At 38.1% G+C, this 22644-nt stretch overlaps 3 protein-coding genes across 14 annotated transcripts; 2 read left to right on the top strand and 1 right to left on the bottom strand.

Annotated features, from left to right (window-relative positions):
* The first annotated feature begins 914 nt into the window (after positions 1 to 914).
* Positions 915 to 8024, top strand: smpd1 (sphingomyelin phosphodiesterase 1). Of its 5 annotated transcripts, none has more exons than XM_016673506.1 (9): positions 915 to 1127; positions 1265 to 1542; positions 3091 to 3411; positions 3572 to 3852; positions 4869 to 5042; positions 5323 to 5494; positions 5717 to 5793; positions 5944 to 6089; positions 6789 to 8024. In XM_016673506.1, the coding sequence occupies exons 2-9, from the start codon at positions 1324 to 1326 to the stop codon at positions 7202 to 7204; spliced, it is 1806 nt and encodes a 601-aa protein (XP_016528992.1). In that variant the 5' UTR covers positions 915 to 1127; positions 1265 to 1323; the 3' UTR covers positions 7205 to 8024. The 5 variants fall into 5 exon arrangements, with proteins under 5 accessions (XP_016528992.1, XP_007555858.1, XP_007555865.1 ...); XM_007555796.2 differs by having other exon boundaries at positions 1268 to 1542; XM_007555803.2 differs by having other exon boundaries at positions 1271 to 1542.
* A 609-nt stretch (positions 8025 to 8633) lies between these two features.
* Positions 8634 to 18313, bottom strand: tpte (transmembrane phosphatase with tensin homology). Of its 8 annotated transcripts, none has more exons than XM_016673521.1 (20): positions 18169 to 18313; positions 17935 to 17983; positions 17523 to 17676; positions 13956 to 14079; positions 13807 to 13854; positions 13551 to 13715; positions 13030 to 13149; positions 12549 to 12648; positions 12382 to 12445; positions 11458 to 11522; positions 11300 to 11360; positions 11132 to 11213; positions 10879 to 10967; positions 10725 to 10786; positions 10547 to 10627; positions 9710 to 9815; positions 9524 to 9621; positions 9348 to 9443; positions 9197 to 9267; positions 8634 to 9104 (listed from the first exon to the last, which is right to left on the bottom strand). In XM_016673521.1, exons 3-20 carry the CDS (start codon positions 17524 to 17526, stop codon positions 8999 to 9001), a joined length of 1542 nt encoding a protein of 513 aa, XP_016529007.1. In that variant the 5' UTR covers positions 17527 to 17676; positions 17935 to 17983; positions 18169 to 18313; the 3' UTR covers positions 8634 to 8998. The 8 variants fall into 8 exon arrangements, with proteins under 8 accessions (XP_016529007.1, XP_016529000.1, XP_016529013.1 ...); XM_016673514.1 differs by having other exon boundaries at positions 17523 to 17681; XM_016673527.1 differs by having other exon boundaries at positions 17935 to 18099.
* Positions 18314 to 19534: 1221 nt separating this feature from the next.
* On the top strand, positions 19535 to 22573 carry fgl1b (fibrinogen like 1B). The gene is made up of 9 exons (XM_007555860.2): positions 19535 to 19674; positions 19757 to 19852; positions 19994 to 20249; positions 20644 to 20803; positions 20929 to 21026; positions 21768 to 21856; positions 21953 to 22078; positions 22180 to 22244; positions 22341 to 22573. The coding sequence occupies exons 1-9, from the start codon at positions 19639 to 19641 to the stop codon at positions 22519 to 22521; spliced, it is 1107 nt and encodes a 368-aa protein (XP_007555922.1). The 5' UTR covers positions 19535 to 19638; the 3' UTR covers positions 22522 to 22573.
* The last annotated feature ends 71 nt before the right edge of the window (positions 22574 to 22644 follow it).

A 22644-nucleotide genomic window follows, 5' to 3' on the forward strand; every position in this document is an offset into this window, starting at 1 on the left:
AAAATAATGCATTCAAATTTTTATTTGTGCATGTCTAACTTACCTATATATAAGTAATGTGATCGGAAGACTTATTCACCTTTATGTTTCAAAATAATGTTTTATAGTGAGCACATACTTAAAAGTCACGGCTCACTGTCATTCATGTTTTGAATGTATCTCTGCTACAGCACCCCTGATTCAAATGAGTGCATTGTTTTCTCAGTGTGCCATCAAGTGCTGCTGAAGAATGTTTATCACCCATTACTTAAGCCGAGTTTGTGGAGGGAGGAAATTGCCTTAAACATGATGAATAGTGAGACCTAAGCACCAGGATTGAGACTGAATTAACTTTAGATGACCAGGACAATGTTTGAATATGGGGAAGGTGAAAACGTGTAATGAGAATTCTGGTGAGTAGTGCAGATAAAACTAAACTTAAGCATTTTCTTAATAGCTCAAAAAGTAGAGCCCTTCTTTGTTTGAGATGTTGAATTTGAGTAATTGCTGAGTGTCGAAAGCAAACAAGCTCATGTTTGGAATGTTATTTTGAAGTAGCAGGAACAATTGATTATCGATCTGCAAGATATGCAATCACATGGTTTCTAAAGGTTAAAACGCACAGTAAATAAATTCCTCATATCTTCCATGTAGTTACACTTTACTGGGACCAAAGCTGTTATTCTTATCTAAAATGTAGGCAACGATATGTGTGGTTTGATACGGGATCCCACATTTATGCAGCTTTCTGATTTGCAGTTTGACGTCGCGAGAGAATTAGAACAGATTAGAAAAACTGCATATATTCTGCAAAATAAAAATCCCAAGGGAGCTCCGTAGCATTATTATGCATAATATTGTCCCCTGCTGTTTGATCAATTAGGAAGAGAAGGAAAAACAAATGACACGTGATCCATCAGCTGACGAGCTGACGGTCACGTGACAGCGGGCAGCCACAGCCGGGACGACGTATAGAGTTGCGCATCTGAACAAGCAGAGGTGCTTCCAGTCGAACATGTCAAAAAGACTCGTCTGACCTGGTTTCAGTTGACTTCTCCGGGGAAGTGGAACTGGAACTTGGAGTTGCTTTAGTTCACCACACCTGGAACTCCCTGGAGAAGACAGCGGCACTTTTATTCCTTTTAGAGGTACGGTATGAGCAGTAGAGTTAGCTGTTGGCTGGCTTGATGTTTTATCGGTTCACATTTTTTTTTTGTTTGCGGTTGTGAATGACTCATATTTCTTTAGCGAGTTTGAATGTCAGACTGGTGTCATTTCCTTGAAGCAGCAGGGTTTACCTGCTGCATTTGCTTCTTTCAGCTCAGACACGCTGCCGTCAGAACAATGAGGCTCCCCACGCTGCGCCCCTTCCTGGGACTCATGACCTGTACTTTGCTCCTGATGTCGCCGCTGTTCGGGTCCTGTCATCCGGCTCAGTATCAAGCTCAGACCAGGACCGTGTTGGTGGAGCAGTTCGAAACCCACGGACTCGGCTTCCCCTGGAGAAACCTCACATGTCCCATTTGTAAAGCGATCTTCACCATTCTTGACATCGCACTTTTGGTAAACCTTTTGCCTCTTACTCAAAGTAGAGTAGAAAATCTTTATCTGTTACTTGCTCAGAGTAGAGTAGAAAATCTATGTCTGTTATTGTGACACTGAACACTGCAAAACAAGTTGCTTTTCTTGCAACACAAACAGAACACTGGGGTTTGAAAAGAGGAACAAAATTGCAATAATGCATCTACTTAAGGCTGGATGGCACAACCTAACATGTGCAACATTTTTACAATATTATTTAGTCTTTAAATTGTAGTAAAAATGTAATATATTTAACTAGGTGGAATCTTTTATTATTGGCAGACTGCTACAGATGTCAATATACCCACAGAACATGCTCAAATAGTTAAAACCTCTTTAAACTGATAACTAACCAGCAAAGATTGCGGTGACAGAACAAACGGAACTTTCGGTGGTCTATTTAGCAAGGAAAGACTTCGCTAACTTGTATCATTAAGTTAATCATATTTATGTGAATAAAAGGCTCATTAAAAAATCCTATTTGAATTTTAATTAAATACGTTCTGCAGCTTGTGTCTGAGCTGGTCTTTGTTCCTGCTTTCGCTTCATCCCTGTTAACACTTTTGCTTGTTTAAGCAACTGCATATCACTGTCGTTTCCAAAGCTTTGCATTTGTATCTAAATGGGTTCTGATCCCTATTTAGAAAATGATAGGACCCCAAAATAACTAAGAGTGATCTCCTATGGGAATCGAAGTCTTAGCTAAATGTTACGGAAGCAGGATATCGATAGCGTACATAAGAAAACTTTAAATCTTCGGTTCTGAAAATGGATTAAAAAAAAAAGTCCCACTGATGTGTGGTCAGTTTGAAACACTTGCATACCTGCTGCAACTGTGAGAAGATCAATTAGTACCTATATTATCATAGTTGTCCATGATATAGAAATACTGTTGAAGTTTCCACTTATTTGATCCAACATCACTCTTTGGTACTAATTATTAAGTTTACAAATCAATATTAGTCATTACAATTTGCATACAAGTCCACATGCACAGCAACACACACAAAACAAGTTCAAGATTACGAAACAACTTTCACTGCAGTACACTCTGATGAACTTCCCAATGAACTCCTGCTCCTTGCGAAACAGTTTCTTTATTCTTATTTTTAGAATGAATTACAATAATTGTTCGAATTCCACCATTAATCACCAATTTAACATCCCAGATAGATGTAGAAAAACATGTTTGCTTCATTGTGTGTGCATATTTTTACTTTTTTAATCTGTACTAAACGTAAACTGCTGTCACTTGGCTTTTGTTCTCTACTTGTACAGTTTTTTTCTCATTTCCTTCATTAACAAGGAACTTCTAAATATACATGCTGGGTTTCTTTAGTTTGCCAGTAAACGTGAAATTTGTCCTAAGACATGCATTAGATTTTGTGATTATTAGCACCAAACCAAAGGATTCCCTTAATGCACTATAGATTTGAATAGACTCATTTAAGCTTGACTTATTTTTCAGGAAGTATTTCACATGCAACGTTCTGCTCCAATAGTCTTTTTCTGCTTTATTGCTTCTCTTAGAGCAGTTCAAATGAAGAGCGGGTGGCACATGTAGTCAGCGAGGCATGCATCCATCTGCATCTGGCTGACGAGCATGTGTGTCGCAACATAACCGAGCTGTTCAGGGACGACTTCATCAGGGCCTTGCAGCAGTCTGTGCTGTCTCCCACTGAAGCATGTGCGGTATTGGTGGGGCCTTCGTGTGGCACATTTGACATCTACGCACCGTGGAACATCACTTTGCCAAAGGTTCCCAAGCCTCCTGTCACGCCGCCCTCACCTCCTAAACCTGGCTCTCCACAGAGTAGGGTGCTGTTTCTCACAGACATCCACTGGGACAAGGTGAGTGTGTGCAGAATTTAAGAAGTCCAAATATGATTTGGTTCGATCTTGTCGTGGTCAGTAAAGGGCTCCAGTATCAGTGGAAAAATAACGTGCAGTACGGCAAAGAAAAGTTTTGAGACACGTCTGCAGTTTACGCTTAAAATCTCTTTGCTGACAGGAATATGAAACTGGCAGCCCTGCCGACTGCAGGGAGCCTCTCTGCTGTCGCGCAGACTCAGGTGTTCCCAAATGGAAGAGGAGAGGGGCTGGTTACTGGGGAACCTACAGCAAGTGTGACCTGCCTCTACGCACGGTGGAGAACCTCCTGGAAAATGCTGCTAAAGCCGGACCTTGGGACTGGGTCTACTGGACTGGAGACATACCGGCACACAACGTCTGGTCTCAGACCAGAAACCAGCAGCTGACAGAGCTCACAGTCATCTCCAAGCTCATCCAGAAGTAAATATTGCTCAGAGTTCACACGCTCTAAAACGATGTTAAGACATTCAACTATAGGCATAGGCTTTTGCTGTCTGTAGTTTCACTGCCAGATATAACTGTGCTGTCTGTGTAAGATACAGTCCTCTTCCCCTTCCTATAACTACTAGCTAAATCAGTGTTGCTTTGAACTGAATCCAATGACTCCTGCAGCTTCGGTGAATTAACTTGTCCCAAACCCTTGACTTATAAGCATTAGTCTCAGATTGCAGCATAGCAAAACCTTGTATAAATATATCATGATAATCATCTCAAAGTCCTGTTCAGGCACCACAAAAGAGACTGGGGTGAAATTCTGCCCTTGCAAGAATAAAAGCTCTGATTTTAGCAATAGAATTATGCTCAATTATTCTTGTACAGCGTACAAGAATTCCTCTGACGTCAGAGGAAATGTGCAACATTAAAAGATGCGTGATAAATTAAACCACTGTTAATCCCCCGCCCCCAAAACCTGACAGTCCACATTCTGCATGGGTTGTTGTTTTTAGTTGTGCCTCATGATAAAAAAAAAAAAGCTGCAAAAACAATCCTGCTGACATAGGTTAGTCAAAAAAAAAGAGTTTGAGTGGAGGATGGCAAAGGCATCCTCCACTCATTTTAAATCTGTTGGCATAATTTGGCATTATTTAGAGAGGGGTTAAAACCGAACTGTTTAATGTTGAGAAAATTCTTCCTCCATAAGACTTCTTGTGACGGTTCAGGATACGTCAACCATTTTCTTCACACCAGAACCAATTTGTGAGGTTAATTTCCACCTCGATAATCTGCTGTACTTTGGTAGATGAAGTCCAAATGAATGAGGGTAAAGAATGGCCACAAAAAGCTACTTTTTGTTGGAGAATTTTCAAAAATGATGCTTTAAATTTACAGAGACAAATTCTTTAGTTTATGAACTTATTACTTTCACGCAATTACAGATTGCTATGGTCACAGCCTTCTGAGCTGAACTGATAAATATTCTCTCGTTTTCTACCCAGGTACCTGGGAGCCAATGTGACTGTTTACCCTGCGGTAGGAAACCATGAGAGTACACCAGTGAACAGCTTCCCGCCACCGTTCGTCCACGGCAACCGATCCTCTGCCTGGCTCTATAATAAAATGGCAGAGGAATGGGCGCAGTGGTTGCCAGAGCAGGCTTTGAAGACTTTAAGGTTTATGATAGTTTGTTTACTTTCAGTCATGATTTTTATTGTATTTAGAATGTCTGTTTTACAGTTTATAGATAAAGCTTAACAACATATTAAGTATTGGGGTTTTTTTTGTTGTTGTTTTTTTTAAACAAAGAGCAACACTGTATGGCGTTGCAGTTTCACTGTCTGAATGGCACATCTGACCGCATGAAGAGCAGAAGTGGTGACAGGCCTCAGCACGCTGCTCCTTATATCAAATGCTAGTATGAGTCTGTATTAAACCCTCCTGTGTTGCTAACAGATACGGAGGGTTCTACACACTAGAGATTCAGCCAGGGCTGAGAGTGGTCTCCCTCAACATGAACTTCTGCGCACGAGAAAACTTCTGGCTGTTGGTGAACTCCACTGACCCTGCTAACCAGCTGCAGTGGCTGGTTCAAGTGCTGCAGGCCAGTGAGGACAGAGGAGAGAAGGTTGGTTTCGTCACTTGGTGTTAAAATATGAAGTGTGAAGTGAGTGTGGTTGAAGCTTAACCCCTTCCCCCCTCCTCTTATCTCCTCCTCCCTCCAGTCAGTAGCTTTCTGTCCTGGTCATGCAGGATGTCTGCTATTTTAACTGCATCTAATTACAGATACTGTGGGGTAATAAGCGTTTTAATTGCCAGTACCGTCAGCTGATTTGCTGCTTGTGTTTAGGTGCATATCATTGGTCATATCCCACCTGGCCTGTGTCTTGGCAGCTGGAGCTGGAACTACTATCACATTGTCAACAGGTAGCTGCTGTTATAATTTATATCGTCAATGAAATGTATCGTGGCAAAAAAACAGATGCTGTTACACCTTGGGTTTGGAGTGGTCTGCCCATATATTGCTGTTAGAGGTTCTAGAGTTTTGCTGCTTTAACAAAATTGTCTTGTTTTCAGATATGAAAGTACAATTACTGGGCAGTTTTTTGGGCATACCCATCTGGACGAGTTTCAAATGTTTTACGATGAGGAAACCATGACCCGGCCTTTAGGAGTGGCTTTCATTGCCCCCAGTGCCACCACTTATGTCAATCTTAATCCAGGTGAGTTGGTGAACCAGCTGAGTGACCCAACATTATCTGATTTAGTGTGTTTTCACTAAATCGGAGTCCCTGGATAAAATTTTCTCCAGAAAACAACCATGATAGGGAGGTGCTATATTGTTGTGGATCTCAGTCTAATTCTTTTAGTAGGAATATTTAATGAAGCACAAAGTTCTGCTTCCCATGTGTGTGGGGGTAAACACTCCTCAAGGCAATATTTAGGAGACTTTAACTGGTAACATTAGAATTTTTTTCACATCTATGTTAAGATACAGTTTGTTTGTTTTTTTTTAAAACAGGAACACAAAAGTGTGTTAAAGGGAAGTTACCAACTAATTTGTTACAGCTTACTCCATTCCATAAAGTGACTTTTTTATTATTTAACAGCACTACTGCTATGACAGAATGAGTTTTATTGCTGAAAATTCCAGCTCCTTGTTTTTATAGTCAGGCGCACCAAGCTTAGCAGCAGAATAAGACGTCAGTATGTACTGTATACTGCTGCAGTAGGATTTACTATTAGAACCAACAAGTAACTGTACAACAGTGGAATCATCAAGGGTAAAACAGAAGCTAGGGACATTGAGTTGTGTTTTCCATGATAGAATTTGCTATGCAGAGAGCTACTTTAAGCCCAGAGGGTGTTTTTTGTTTTTCAAATAAAAGTAAAACTCGTATTAAACTTCGCCTTATTTTCAGGTTACCGCATCTATTACGTCGATGGAAATTACAAAACCAGCTCTCGGCTTGTGCTTGACCATGAAACCTACATCCTCAACCTCACAGAGGCAAATCACGACCCAAAGTCAGACAATCCAGAGCAGAACCCCAAATGGAGCCTCCTGTATCGGGCCACTGAAGCTTACGGTCTTTCCAGTCTGTTCCCGTCTGATTACAACGCACTGCTGCGAACCTTTATCAGCGACGACCGCACCTTCCAGAAGTTCTGGTACCTCAGACATAAAGGACATGTATCAGAGCCCTGTGAAGAGGCATGCAAAACTGCAACGCTCTGCTTTTTGCAAAGTGGGCGCTCTGACGAGCTGGACAAGTGTGACCAACTCAATGGTTTTGCAGGAAACTTAGCTCAGGCTGCAAGAAAAACTGTTTGTTGACCCAATGGAAGCCAGATTTTTAGACTAAATCAGGAATGGATACCAATACGACCAAATATGAGCCAAAAAAGGCGTTTGTTGCAAAATGATCAAAAACAATTGCACACATTTTAGAAGTTAAGCTAATTTTGGAAATCCTATAAGAGTGCTGTTTTCAATCAGTCCCTTAACAGAGTTGAAATTTGATTTTTAGTTTAATTTTGTTAAGGAGCATGTCTGGGATTTACCGGAAGTTCAGATGCACCATTTATGCAAAGTCTGCATAATAACACCCTGAAACATTTTGACACTTGAAATGTACAAAGCGGTTACATTACTGTACTGCAATCATCGTTTTAGCTGTTCAAATTAAATGGGTGCCTTTCATCAGGGAATGGATAAATGTGCTAATAATTTGCTGCTTTATAGCTGCTTTTATTTTACATTTCCCCCTGTTTTTCTTTTCAGAGTGAGATGCAGCTGAGAGTCTGCATACAAACTGAGGATGGGACATTGTAGCAGTATTAGCATTACCTAAGATTTAAGGATTGTAAAAAGGCTTTTATGTCTGACACTGGTAAATGCCTTTTAAACTTATTTTATAATTTTCACTGTTTTATGTTACAATGCCGTCCATAATCTTAACATTATTTTGTTTGTTTCCTTAGCTTGCACTTTATTTGATTAGAAACATTTCTAATAAATCAATGCTGGGACATGTATTCGTCTCAGAACTGGCTTTTTGTGAGAATACCTAGCAATTATGATACAATTTGAAAAACGAGCCAAAAACATGCCTGCCTGCATGACTGCAAAAATAAATCTTGATAATGCAAGTTAATACCTCCATGTTTACTTCAAAATGTCATAAAGATCAAGTTTTAGGGGCTTAGTTTTAGGTAAATATCTAACAAAAGTACAAACCAATAATTTGTATTCTCTGCGTCTTCACTAAAATTAAAAGAATGCCCCTCAACACACTGAAATTTTCATTAGCTCATTCATGATTTGGTCATCAACAGTTCACTACAACAAATATGTTCTGGTTGATTTTGGAATCTACACACACTGTGGATCAACACCAGCAGATGGCATGGCCTCCTATATGATCATTGACGATAGAAACAAGTTGCTTGAATATTGTGCCTCTCCACTTGAGTCTGAAAGTTTGATTTCCAAAATTGATGTGAATCTAGTTTTTAATAAAACTTAGTTTCTAAAACTTTGAGCCACGCTCAAATCCTTTATTCATCAACAACTCTTGTGAAAACATCTGAATCAAAAGGATGTTAAAATCTGGTTGATGTAGCTCATGTTCTGCATTAGGTTAATGCAAGGTGGCTCCTAAACGCAAAGCTTTACTCAACTGTAATGAACTAGGTTGTCAATATTCATATTTGTTAATGTGTAGAGTCACCTTCTCAGAAGCAAGCCTTCAATAAAAGCAAACTGATTACTGCAACTTTAATTTCGTTCTAGTCAAAGACTGAATACAAACAAAGGTCACATACAAATGTTTTCCTGATGCCTAAATGAAAAACATTGTCCAAACAAGTCGCGTACAGGAAAGAGTTTGATTCACTAGAGGTTTGCATCGCTTGTTTAATCATCAGTGTTCCAACATTTCATAGTCAAGTGCAATGCATACATCAGAGCAATACCTTTGTTATTTTAATCACAGGTGCGTCCAGCTCTAATCAGAATAATCATCTAAATGGAAGATCTGGGCATTGGCAAACACTTTAGTGTTGAATGCATTCATTTCTTCACACCCTTTTCCAAAATTACAGGTTTTTGTTCTTTTCTTAAGTTGCTTCAATCAGAATCTGAGAAGAACATGGTGACACCAAAGTCCTCTTTGTATATGTTCCAGGTTTTAGATTTATGTGGGTTATCCAGCTCTTCTCTGGACAAAAACAGCCTAAATATAAAACAAAAAGGTCAGATGTTGCTAAGGTCTGAGAAGAATGTAAAGGCTTTAGAAATATTATTGTCTGAGCTAAAGAAACTTACTTGTTTTCTGTTATAAAGGACGTATTAAACCAAAAGTAGAACGGAACGTCTTCATATCCTTTCGGAAGACCCTGATGAAAGAAAAAAACGCAACAGTCAGGATAAACACCAACTTTAAACATTTGTATGTTAAAGTTCTAAAAGGACTCACCGCACTTGATTCAAACATAACCTTCACGTCACCTTCAACCAAAGGCCCATTCTCCAGGCTGATTACTGCAGCATTGCTGCCTGCATCAGGAAACACCTGAAAAACAACCAAAAGTAAATAAAGTCACACAACTGTTAAATGATGATGCACAACCAAATGAGTCTGATGAAGCCCACCTTGCAGTTCTCCTGTGTGGTGCAAACACACTGAAAGATCTGATTTTTCCCCATTATTATTTTCACTTTCAGATCACTGCCATCCCCTTTGCCCACACCTGGGCAGGAACAAGAAAACACGCGTGTACTAGAAACCGTGTGCTGTTGAAGCAGTTGATCTGAGTGGACTTAGGTTTGCTGGGTTACCTGCTATCGAGTGAATCCGGATGCTTTTAATCCTCAGGCTTCTAGATGGAGGCAAATTTCGGTTGTACTTGGTTTTCATGATCTCATAGTACCCCACATAGCGGCTCTGCGGCGCATATAGAACAAATGCTTAAGCAACTGGGTTTTTTTTTTAAATGATATGGAAGAAACCAAAAAACACACACAAAAACAACATACGTCACACTTTACTCTGTTCACAAAGTATGTTTAAAACCTATTTTTCTTCTATTTAACCTAGATAAGCCGGTCTTGGAGAATTCTGCTGCTCGTCTCAATCTTTAAAAATGTCTTGTCATAACTGAATAACTTTTTTGTGATGCAACAATGAATTGTGGTGCACTGTTATAATAAAACTTAAATATTGTTTTCCAATATGCTGCTGGTGAGCTGATCATTGCCATTTATTGATTTTAAGCCTGCCCCCATTACTAATTTGACATGCTCAGCAAAAACGAAAACCGCCAGATTTTCCTGCCGTTTTGTAGTGTTAAGTCTTAATGTTAAAATGGTGCAAATGTGCAGCTGATAAACGTCTTATTTTACTTATGAAAAGAAGTATTGCAAAAAAAACAATTCTAAACGTATAAAAAAACAATTGATTGAAAAACTGCAATGTGTTGTGAGCACCAAATTAGGAAGAAAAGTAATCCTGAAACAATCAAATGTGAGAAATGTATATTCATCTGTCATTCCTTACATCCAACACAAGGAGGCGTTATTCAGGCATGAAACAAAAAGGCCAGATTTCAGTAAAACCCTTTAAACAAAGTTCAATTTAAATAGATGCACCAGACAAACATTTCTTGCTTTTCTCACCTGAGAGGGAGTCTCCACTCCCTGAAACTTGGAGCTGCGGCTCTTGTCCGTCCTCCTCTCACCAAAATAGTCCAGACTGTCCTGGTGCACAAACACACACAGGCAATAGGAAGTGGCTCTGTATTTAAAATCTTCACCTCATTCATTAACCCCTCCTTTGAACAATTCAGAAACCAACCTGTGCACTCTCAAACTGGTCACTGTCAATGAGCCATGTGCACACCATGGTTCCAGTGCGTCCTGTGGGACAGCAGTGTGATATATAGTTGGTATAAAGGCACTCAGACACAGCTAACTCCCAGATAGTCAAACAAGTAGGATTCATTTTTCACCTTTCCCTCCTTTGCAGTGAATAGCAATAATATTTTTGGGATCAGCAGACATCCAATTCCTGACACTTTCTGTGTATCTCAGCATGTCTCTGGTAAAATTCAATAGGAAGAAACCATGATAAACTACCAGGCTGTTAAACATAAATTAGTCTGTACATTCCTATGTTCATCAACTAGACGTTACTTAACAAGGTACCTTGGATCAATATACAAGAGAACCTGCAACGCAAATATCAAACTGAAAACTACTTACGTCAAGGTGGGCACATTGTGGTCGTCGATAAAAATCCGTTCCACTCTGTAGTGGAAGAACTTGGGGTCGTACCCTCTCTCACCTGGAAAGAAAAAGCATCACTTGACATGGTTGACGTGGTTCATAAAGACGAAAGGCGGAATGAGATGAGCCCACAGTCCAACTCACTGCACAGGTTGTAAACTTTGTAGTGTCCTTCGTGTTTAGTGTCTAGGAACCTCGCAACCTCCTGCAGAAACATTTTTTTTTTTTTTTTATGGTGAGCATAAACTGTGACCAAGGACTTATTCACTGTATTTCAATAGTTTTATTCATGACCATCTTACATGGATTGGGTTCCTGTAGAAGGCTTGTTTCCCAGAGGAGGGGAAAGACATAGCAATGACACGATCTAGAGAGATGGGCAAAGAAAGTATTTCACCTGAAATCTTCTCCCAAAGTTCACATGAACAAATTAACACACCCCATGATAACCTGCACGTTTTTCTAATATATTTGGGACACATGGATATTGACATTCATCTTAGTAAAACTGAAACATTTAAATATACGGGCTAGATACTAAAAGAAATCTCTAAAACGTTCCTTGTCGGACCTACAGCAGGCTCTTGCTATATTTAATATGAAAGAGCATATTGATGCGTCACAAAAGGACACCACAGGTTTAATTGTCATGGGGTCAAAACATTAAACGTCTAAGCAATAAAAAAACATGAAGGCTAGACAATAGTTTGCCAGAGAACCTGTGCAAAAATTAGGGAACTAATGTTCAAAGAATGCACAACTTTTTCAAGAGTAGATTTCTCAATAACTAACTCTGTGGATATGTGCACTGCCCAGATGCAACTCTGGAGTTAGTGTAAGCACATTTCAACACCAGTTAGCCTCTTTGGTGACATCTAGAGGGCAATAGTAGGTGTGGTGAGGACATTGTTTTGTCTTTATGGCTTAATTTCTTGTCAGTGGTTAAACTGAGTGGGTTCCTGTTGTTTCTGGTTAGATTAAAGTTTCTGAGAATTTTACTGGCCCCTGAATGCCTTACTGTTAACAAGGTTATTTTTGTGCAATTAAGTGCAATAAATTTGGTTTCCTTTCCACATAAATAAAAAGGATGGTTAGACATCAGCAATTAACTAAATATTTAATGGGTTGTAAAGTATTTTTTTTCCATTACTGTATATTTATGTAAAAAAAAAAAAAGCATGCAACATAAGTTTAATATGTATTTCTGAAACATACATCACTCGTACCTGTGACGTAGGTAAGATCGAGATCAAATCCATCCCTCTGATAACGTCTCTTGTTCTCCGATATCTGAATGACAAAAAATATTCTCTGAAGGCTAAATACAACAGCTGACACAGGGACAGTATGCAAGCGAGTCATTCATTTCTTTTCTGGCTTTCAGAAAACATACCATTCTCCTAGTGACTTTCTCCAGTTCCTTCTTCTGAGATGCCAGTCTGAAAATCCTCACCAAGATGATTATTCTCAAGAAGCGCAAGAATGTCAGAGCCCTGTCAAAGGAGGATTAAAAACAATATGAAATATTTTTCTTATGTTGACAAATGGCAAGCTTCTTTTGTAATACGTCCTTATTCAATTAAAAATGCTTTCCAGGAAGATAAAAACAATGTAAACAAAATTACATCGCATCCAACACATTTAAAAGAAAACATAACATTTAACCATCTTAAAAGCAGGAAAATGCTAATCGTGCATTTTTAGAACATGAAACAATGACTTCTGCTCGTTTGTAATATGGACAAATTGACAAAAAGATTGTAAAGCTTTCAATGCAATTTTCAGGAGTTTTTATTTTTATTTTTTTTTTACAATATTTTAGGTGCAAGCTAAAAATGCTTCACAGTAATTAGCTAAGGGGGAATAACACCCACCTGGGAATAAGACTGGCCCCTGTAACGTCGATGAAAGTATAGACCATGGTAACAATCAACGTGCTGACGACAACACACGCATCCATAATGTTCAACTTCGAGCTGAAGTAAACTTTGAAGCTAAAAGAGAGCCAAAAGAGATCAACAGTCAACAAAAAAAAGCATACGCTGTACATTTGGGTTGACGGTTGATAAAACCGGTTTACTGAGTGACTCTGCACTGGTATTCCAAAGAATTAGCCCAAGACATGCCACACATTTCCTGTACAGCTTCCTCTTCATAATTTCCTGCTCAACAGCTGAACGCACTGTTCTGCTGACACAGGAGCTTGGGAAAGCTTGCATCACTCTTGGACATTCTCTGTTCCCACATTCATAGGAAAGCACTTCAATGATGAAAGTTTTGTATGAAATCATACATATAGAGAAGGTAGAAACAAGTAACTGATTCTAATCATGAGTCCTTACTGTGACTACGTCGTTGTAAGACAAAAGGTTAATTCTAATGCTCGTCTTCTCACCCTTCCACATAAACACGCAGGAGGACATCACCAAGAAAGAAGAAGGAGATGGTGAGTGACACAGCTTCTATAACGTTTCCTTCCGTCTCGCCCAGCTTATGGCGCAGAGCGAAGTCCACAATGACGAGAACAATGTCCACAATAATCAGGATCATTCCAAATACACTGAAGATAAACAAAATTATGGAAAGATTAGCACTGCATTCAACAAGAATGCAGGAAAACATTCATGACAATTCACCGCAAAATAACTCACCGAAACCCAAAGGACATAACAAATGGAGTGATTATTTTCCGAATCTTCCTGTAAAACAAGGAGTGGGGGGCGGGGAAAGCAGGATTTTCATCAAATGTGATTCTGTGCAAATCTGACCACTAATTTTCAGAATGCTGCAAATTACTTACTGGTACATTGTGTCTGGCTCCAAACTCTCCTCCTTTCCATCATCAATTTCTACTTTAGCGTCTTCCATCTTCGTAATGTTTCTAAGAAACAAGGGGGAGGGGGGGAATGAAGAATGAAGAAAATCTGAAAAAGTCCAAAGTTGAAAGTCTGAGCTACCATATAATCAAGAAATTTCAGAGCACATGTACTAACAAACTTTTTGAACATGCAGATTTCATTTTATATTAAGAATTGGCATCTCCCCATACTTTTAGGAATACCAATACCTACTTTACAGATGTCATCATTACACCTGATTGGAAAACAAAATTTTGGTAGTACAGTATAAAGATTCAAATGAATGGTAAGAAAATGACTGCAATTCCACAATAATAGAACATCATTGATACAGCAAAATAAAGAGTTAAGTAAGCTAAAAGTAACAAGTATGTAGTAACTTGCAAAATATAAATAATTTACTTATTAAATTAGTGTCAACAGCTAATACTGAATTAATTACTAACATACAATTAACCCCCAAATCAGAAGCACTTATTCAGATTCTGCTAAAAACCACAAAACCAAGCAACCACTCCCCCTTTTATCTGGCAATCAGAAAAACTCATCAAAACAAAAGAATGGTCATAGATCTGAAAGACTTGCCAGTCCCACATCAAAATGGCCATCTAGCCAAGCAAAATGATATAAACCAAACATTAGCATTATAAGTGCAACAGCATCAATGTTAAAAATAAAAGAGAAGAAATCTTAGCATTTATCTAGAGCAGCAAATGCTGCTGGTTAGCATTATGCTAACCAGCGCAATATGAGCATAAATCCTACGTCAATAACTGATCATCAGCAATGAACATATAATAGCATCTGTTTAGTTTTTTCTGGAAGACAGAAAAACTAAACGACGAAAAAGAGTAGAGAAATTTGGTTGCTAAAACTAATTTTAAAAAAATGCAGGGGAACAGAAGCTGTAGCTCATCAATCGTCTGTAAAACCCTCTGCATTGTCATCTTTTCCCTCAGGTGCCGTCATCGCCATTATCCACTTTAACACCATAGCGACGCAGAACTGCGCGCCCCAAAGACATTACGATGCCGATTGGTTATATGTTTATTATTTTTCCCTAGTATACACAAACTATTGGCTAGTTAGCTTTATTTCTGGGACGCCCCCGGAATTTAACTATCACTGTTAATCACTGTTGTAACTTTTATAAAGATATAGTTACTACATATTTGTTTAAACTGTCACGTTGTGAGACAGACAATGGGTGAAAATATAGATCTCCGCCTCCTCCTCCCCGAGCTTATTAGTGTCGTCTGAAGAAATGCGCCTCTTCGGCCAAAAACAACCAATCAAAGCCAAGAGGAATAAAACTGTCACTCAACTTCATGTACTCACTGCTAAATGTGCTAATGTTGGAGAAACAATTTGCAGGAAAACCGTTTATCCGCTGTCATCGGTGGCTATGCCAACTAGCTTGAGCATTCACAACAGAATCTGGTGAAACGAAACGCTGTAACGGTAGCAGAGAGCAACAGGATGACGGGAAAGGGGATTTTATGAGCAGCGCCACACGTGATTGTAATTGACAGCGCGACCCTGCTTTGATTGTTTATAGTTTAGCGATGAAGACAGAAGAGGAGCTTGATTTCTTTTTCACAGATCAACTGTCTCATTCCATAATGTTAGACAATGACAGTTTCAACAAATATGTAAAAAAAAATATAAAAGTTACTGCATACTTAGGCTAATACATTTTTTTTTTAAATCATGTTTATATTTCATTTTTAGATATCCCCAACTCAGACATCAGGGAGGGCGGCGCCCCCTATGGACCAGCCGCCACTACTTGACTGGTCATTAAAAAAAAGACCAAGTAATGTTCAATATTTATGAGAAACTAGTTTATATCAAAAGGTCTACACCATAAATCATCATAATTAGCAGAATAAAACATCACTTGGGGTTAAGGAGAGTCACTTTCCGACAGGGGTGGAGAAAGTACTCAAAAAATGTACTTAAGTAAAAGTACAAATACACAGACAAAAATGTACTCAAGTAAAAGTAAAACTACCACATTAACATTTGTACTTAAGTAAAAGTAAAACTACCACATTAACATTTGTACTTAAGTAAAAGTAAAAAAGTACTGGCTTTTAAAAATACTTAAGTATTAAATACTTAAGTAAAAGTAAAAAAGTACTGGCTTTTAAAAATACTTAAGTATTAAAAGTAAAAGTACTTGCTGAATCACTAATACAATATCATTAAGTGAACTGATTGTATTTAATTTTAATACATCAGAAATGTGCCACTTTAATGAACAATGCCACAGATAAAGCATGTTGTGTTTTACTCTGTAACATAGTTTAGACTTAGATATGTGATTCTATGCATCATAATTTCAGGGATGGAAACATCTTGTCTCCTGTCCCAACATACCATGAACTTCACTTTTTTTTGCCATTAGTGGCATTTATTTTTAAAGAAATCCAACAGAAACTGGATGGAAAGAAGGTGGGTGGGGGAGGACATGCAACCAAGGAGCCAGTAGCCGTGTTGTAGTCAAGACCACCTACCCAAGACCAAGTCAAGACCAGCACCCCGCGCTACGTGACACAAAAAAAAATTAAGTTTTACCTATCAAAATTGCTTCTCAAATTGATCTGAAAAATGCACATTCCCATAAAACACCTAGATATTAAATACTTAGAGCTGAAATAAATTTAATCAGTAAAGATCCGTCCAGAAGAATCGGATTGTTCCTGAATGTCATATTACTATATTGCACTTTGGTTACAGCGTTGTCCCATAAATGCGACACCTCAGTCACCACACAATAATTCAGCGCATGAGGGACAACTTTTTTTCATCGCAGATGCAACATGTGTGTCTCAGTACAGCTAGCTATGCTAGCATCACATCCACATAGCTTACTTGTCTTTAAGCTTTCCTTCCAAGTGACGCTAAAAGTTGTACTAAATCACCACCGTCTGTGAAAGCGAAGCGCTGCTGATTTTACATGTCACCATATCTTATGATTTATGCAGCGCTATTATATTACTGACGATTAGACAGACATCTTCTCCCGCTCAGAGGAAACCACTGCGCATGTCTGGAGCTCCGCGTGCGAGTAAAGGTGGAGGCATGGGTGACAATAGATACGTAAGTCACGTTATTGATTGGATTTTACGGCGCCACCTTAAGAACCTGAACTTCACATTTTAACGGACAAAAAGAGCAACGCGACTTGGATGTAACGAGTAACGCGACAGTTTTGTAGAAATGTAGTGAAGTAGAAAGTACAGATACTTACTGTAAAATGTAGTGGAGTAAAAGTAGAAAGTACCCATTATTAAATCTACTTAAGTAAAGTACAGATACACGAAAAATGTACTTAAGTACAAGTACATTTAACGAAGTAACGAAGTACTTGTACTTCGTTACTTCCCACCACTGCTTTCCGATTTTGTTATTGCACCTGTCAGTTAACCACAATCACACCTTCTGCTTTTTCTTTAAATCAGAAAAAGAAAAAGCAGAACCCACCAAGAATTGTGTTCTCTTACCCATTTACTTCTGGATCTGGTCCTGGATCGAAGTAGACGGACATGATGAACGTGTTTCTGGAGCTGTCTGGACCGGGGAGTTTCTGATTTGGACTGAAGACGTGCCAAACCACATTCAGTTCGGTTTCTGCAACGCGGTTACAACAGCTCCTTTCTGCTCTAAAACGAAACAAATGTATGCATCGCATTCATTTACGTCGCATCTATTTATTTATCCACTGATGCTTAAGACGATAAGTGTGGTCATTTTTATGCCAAAACAAATAAATCGTGCTAAAATGAAAGATACGCAAAGTGAAAATTAAAATCTCTAGCCACCATTCATTAAGCACCCAACCTTTGACTTTAAATGTCAACACTTAAACAGCAGATTAAACCCTTAAAAACAAGCTGAACTGCACTACTTGCTTACCGTTAGGAGAGTCATCCGTGAAATTATACGACAGCTCGTCTTGTGACTTCTTGTGAGCACAAAGAAAGACAGTTCAAAGGTTAACAGGGCAGATTCTTTTTTTTTTCATCCACTATCCCTCATCATTTTTTGCAAGCCTTGTAGTTTCTGACTTCCTGGACTTCGCTAGAAAAAAGAAAAAAAAAACGTTCAGCCCCTTTTTCTGTTATTAGTCATCGTCCCCCCTCTGCTTACCTTTTCGTTAAAAACAGACTGAACTTGACCATAAATCTCCCGTACAAAGCTATTTACACCACCTGAAACTTCAAAAAGTAGGTCAACAAACAGACCACAGTCCTCTCGCTTCTCCCTGCTCCCTCACACATCTGGTTCTAATTAAGTGCATTCCCAAACACACAGAGTTTTTTTCATGGTCATATTTTCGGTATTCCTCGTTTTCTTCTTCAGCTGAATGCAACATGTGTGGTTAGGTTTTGCAGAGAAAAACAAAACATTAGCATGCATTACAACTAAAACTTAAACACTCTTGTTATGCTATTTTTCACATATTTTTGTATTACTAAAAAATAATACTTTTTTGTAGCCTAAACGAAATAAAAAGATTAGGCTAAGTGTGTTTGAAACAAAATGTGTTCCATAACATTTACTCCTATATCTACCTATATCAATGCACCCCCAAACCTATACACATTATATGAGATATGGGTGCTACATACACACCTTACATACATTTTTAGGACGAATGGAACCCCATAATCAACAAGTACTAACATTAAAGGGAGACATACCACTAACCTTTTGGGCATTATAAATAAAATCTATTATTATCTTCTGCAGGCTGAAAATTTGCCTGATAGCAAGTCTACATGTATCACACAGGTTATCTATAGTATACAGCCAGAAAATGGCGACAGTTTTAACAAAAATGGGAAATATATATATATACCACATCTTTAAGAGGACATTTACTTGCAGGTAAAATGACTGACCACTGAATTAAACTGAGGAGTGTGGCAGTAGAGAGCACTCTAGTGGCTGTTATGAAGTTCTATCTCAGAAATCATATTATTTAGAGAAAAAAAAGGCTTTTCAATACATATGCACTACAGTGTGCCAAAGATAATTTGCAATGGAGTTTGAATCATCTTAAGCACTGCCTACTGCATATCCTTTAACCTTCAGATCTTTACACAAGTAAACAACAATGAGAACAACACCTGCAGTTTGTGATTTTAGAAACTCCAATGGGTTTCACAAACACATTTTGTTTGTGTATTCCAGTGACTTTCCCATGTTTTTTATGGTAATGTTAATGTTCCATATGTGTGCAGAATTTTAAATAACACTGCTTTAAGACTGAATTGTTTTGTGCTATTACATCCCTTTCCAAAATGTACCAATCATGACTGTATTTTAATTGGATGCCTGCTTGATGTTAAAAGAAACTCCCTCCCTAGAATAGCATGTGAAGAATTTTCAGTACTTCATGTCCAATAGGACATGGTGAATTCTTGGATTAGGCATGATTTAGAACCACTACCATTTCTGAGAAACAAAATGAAAAAAAAAAAATGAAAATCAAGCTGGTCCAAGTTCAGCATTTGTCTGGAATGTTCAGGTCTGATTTACCTAATGTGTTCCATGCAGAACCAACCCAGCCTATAAATAAGACTGACATGTTTTAGAGATGAAAGAACATATGATATGGAGAAAACAAAAGGGAAGTGTTGTGAAATGAAGGTAGGTTTGAAGCAGTTTTGTTTCATAAAAGGTGTTTGAATCTGTTAGATGTGGTCAATAATTTGTCATTGTTTTTTCTCAGACAAATATTACTGGAAGCGTGTTATTGGTGAATACCATAGCAGTGCTGCTACTGCATCTGGTCTGCTCAACCGTAGCAGCTCCTGGGCAGCTTTTCGTAAGTACTTCACACCTTTTTTCAGGAGGGCTATACCTCTTCTTCTGACCATGAACAATGTTGTGAATGAACAACAGAACTGGCAAATGCCTACATCTTGAAAACATTTGTAATTTCCAACTGTAAAATTTCTTATTTCAGGAAACTGATCCATGCGGACCAGAGGCTGCAGCTCTCAAGACTAACATAAGGAAACTAGAGAATAAATTGCTGATCACAACTTGGATGACTGAGCATCTCCAAATGTATAGATACTTCAGACCGCTTGGGTTTGCTGAAACCGACAGTAAACCTCAGTCTGGCCCAGCACCCGATGTAAACCAAAACAACAACACCTTGGACAACAAAATGATGAAACCAATTCCTCCAGCTGGAAATCTGATTGTCCATGACAGAGGTAAGAAAGGAATTAATATCAGTTATCACAAATCTTTACTAGAGCATATAAAATAATTTAGATTTTTTAACTAAATTTACTCAATCTTTCTTTAAATTAAATAGTTACTTTCTTTACTATTATAAATTATAATTATTACTATTATTAATAATCATCTATTTTTACAACTTACATAAAGCTGTTTGTAAGCTTTATTTACTTTTATAATAAAAACAGTAACTGCCTAACCAATATCTATTTCATTTCATATTTTCTTTACGTTACACTTGTTTTACACTTGTACTTGTTTTCATTCCTTTGTTGCAATATTTTACAGAAATAAGATTTTTTTCATTGTTTTTATCTATTCTTTTTCATCATTTTATTAAAAATCTTTTCAATCTTGTTTTCCTAGACTGCTCCGAACTTTATGATAGGCTGAGATCACCAAGCGGCTTTTACCGCATCAGACCCAAGTTACACCAGGAGCCGTTTCTAGTCTACTGTGATATGGAGGACGGAGGAGGATGGACGGTGTTTCAGAGGCGTCGGCATGGAAAAGTTGACTTTAACAGGTACTGTCCCTTACCAGATAAATAGCTGATATTTTTCATTTGCAAAAGAGGAAAAAAGGAAGAAGAAAACTTTTACAGGCAGCAGATCTATCTGAAATAAAATATCAATTCAATCCTTCTTTTAGAGACTGGGTGGACTACAGAGATGGTTTTGGAGAATTCAAACTATGGAATGATGAGTTTTGGTTGGGGAATGAGCACATGAATGCTCTACTGTCAGAAGGTTAGAAACAATGGCAATTATGTTATTGATACAGTGATTCTCAAATTTGTATACACTCCTATTGACGTAAAAAGATAATTAAACTATAAAGAAACATGTTTCACATGAGATATCTTTTGCTATTCAACTGACACAACCCAGTTTCTTCAGGAAAAAGAAGATTTTTAAACAAACAGTATTTTAGCTTCATTGTTTCACCAGTGTTCCTATTTAAAGTGAAGCTGCAAGCTGCAATGACCTAGTTGCATAAGTGCACACTTAAAACCTCTAATTTAATCTTAAGCATTTTTAAGATTAAATTAGAGGTTTAGGTTTTGCAAAGTGGGTATGCAAATTAGCTAAACAAGGTATATATACCTTGGTAAGGATTGTTCTTCTATAGCAGTCATGAGTGGTAGGCCATAAGCCACTTTAGCTATGTGCTTCTTTGAGGCAAAATTGTGACAGCATTAAGCTAGGGGTTAAGAGTGTGTACCTCTGTGCAGCCAGGTTATTGTTGCTTTCTTATTTTAGTTTTCTTCCCCCCCCACCCTCCTTAAAAGATTATTCTTTCAAATGAATTATACACACTACCTGCACATTTTAGTGTGAAAACAATTTTTTAAAATATATATATTTTTAAATCACACAAACTTTGAGGCATGGCAGGCCTGTGTACATTTTTGAGATCCACTGTATTCCCGTAAACTTTATGCATAAAAAAAATAATTAAATTAATTTCCCTTTTTTGTCTCCCTGCAGATAAAAACCTGGTGAAGATTGATCTCATGGACTGGGATGGAAAGAGAAGTTATGCATTTTATGAGAACTTCAGGATCACAGATGAAGCTGTAATCACAAAAGCATTGTTATGTAACAATACTTTCTGGAGAAACACCATAAACTGAGAGCAATATAACTGAGGCTTTTACAAATTCTCCCTCCAGGATAAGTATCGTCTCCAGTACGGGCAGTACAGTGGGAAAGCTGGTGATGCTCTGACTGGTGGTGGAGGAATGGTGGAGCAGTGGTCTTCCTGCCTTAGTGGGATGCAATTCAGCACTGGAGATCAGGTCAGCCATCTGGACTCCTTTTTTTTTTTAAGGTTTTCATGTGCTACTGATTGTATTTTTCATGGTGCCCAAATCATATTGATGATGATTGTTATTTTCAGGATAATGACCGTTTCCTTCAGGGAAGCTGTGCCAAAGAGAATCAGGCTGGTTGGTGGTTCAACAGGTATTTTCTTCAGTTTCTATTCACATAAAAATGCGTCTCAAAAGATATATATCTTGCACTGTGCGTTTAAGATTGTAAGCTGCCTTCTATCCGTAGGTGTCATGCAGCCAACCTAAATGGCAAGTTCTATCGGAGGGGGAAATACAAGGCTGAGTATGACAATGGTGTGGTGTGGGGGACTTGGAAAGGCCTCTGGTACTCTCTTAGACACACCACTATGAAGGTGCGCCCCCTGGTATTTTTGGACATTGCAGGAAGTGGAGCAGGGGACATTTAAAAATCACAGGCTTCTGTCTAAAATGAAAGAAAACAAGGTATTTAAAAAAAAAAAAAAAAAAAAAAAAAAAAATATATATATATATATATATATATATATATATATTCTTTGTATTTTAATTAC

Source organism: Poecilia formosa, unplaced genomic scaffold (genome assembly GCF_000485575.1).
Source record: "Poecilia formosa unplaced genomic scaffold, Poecilia_formosa-5.1.2 Scaffold3, whole genome shotgun sequence".
In the NCBI taxonomy this organism is placed as follows: Eukaryota; Metazoa; Chordata; class Actinopteri; order Cyprinodontiformes; family Poeciliidae; genus Poecilia; species Poecilia formosa.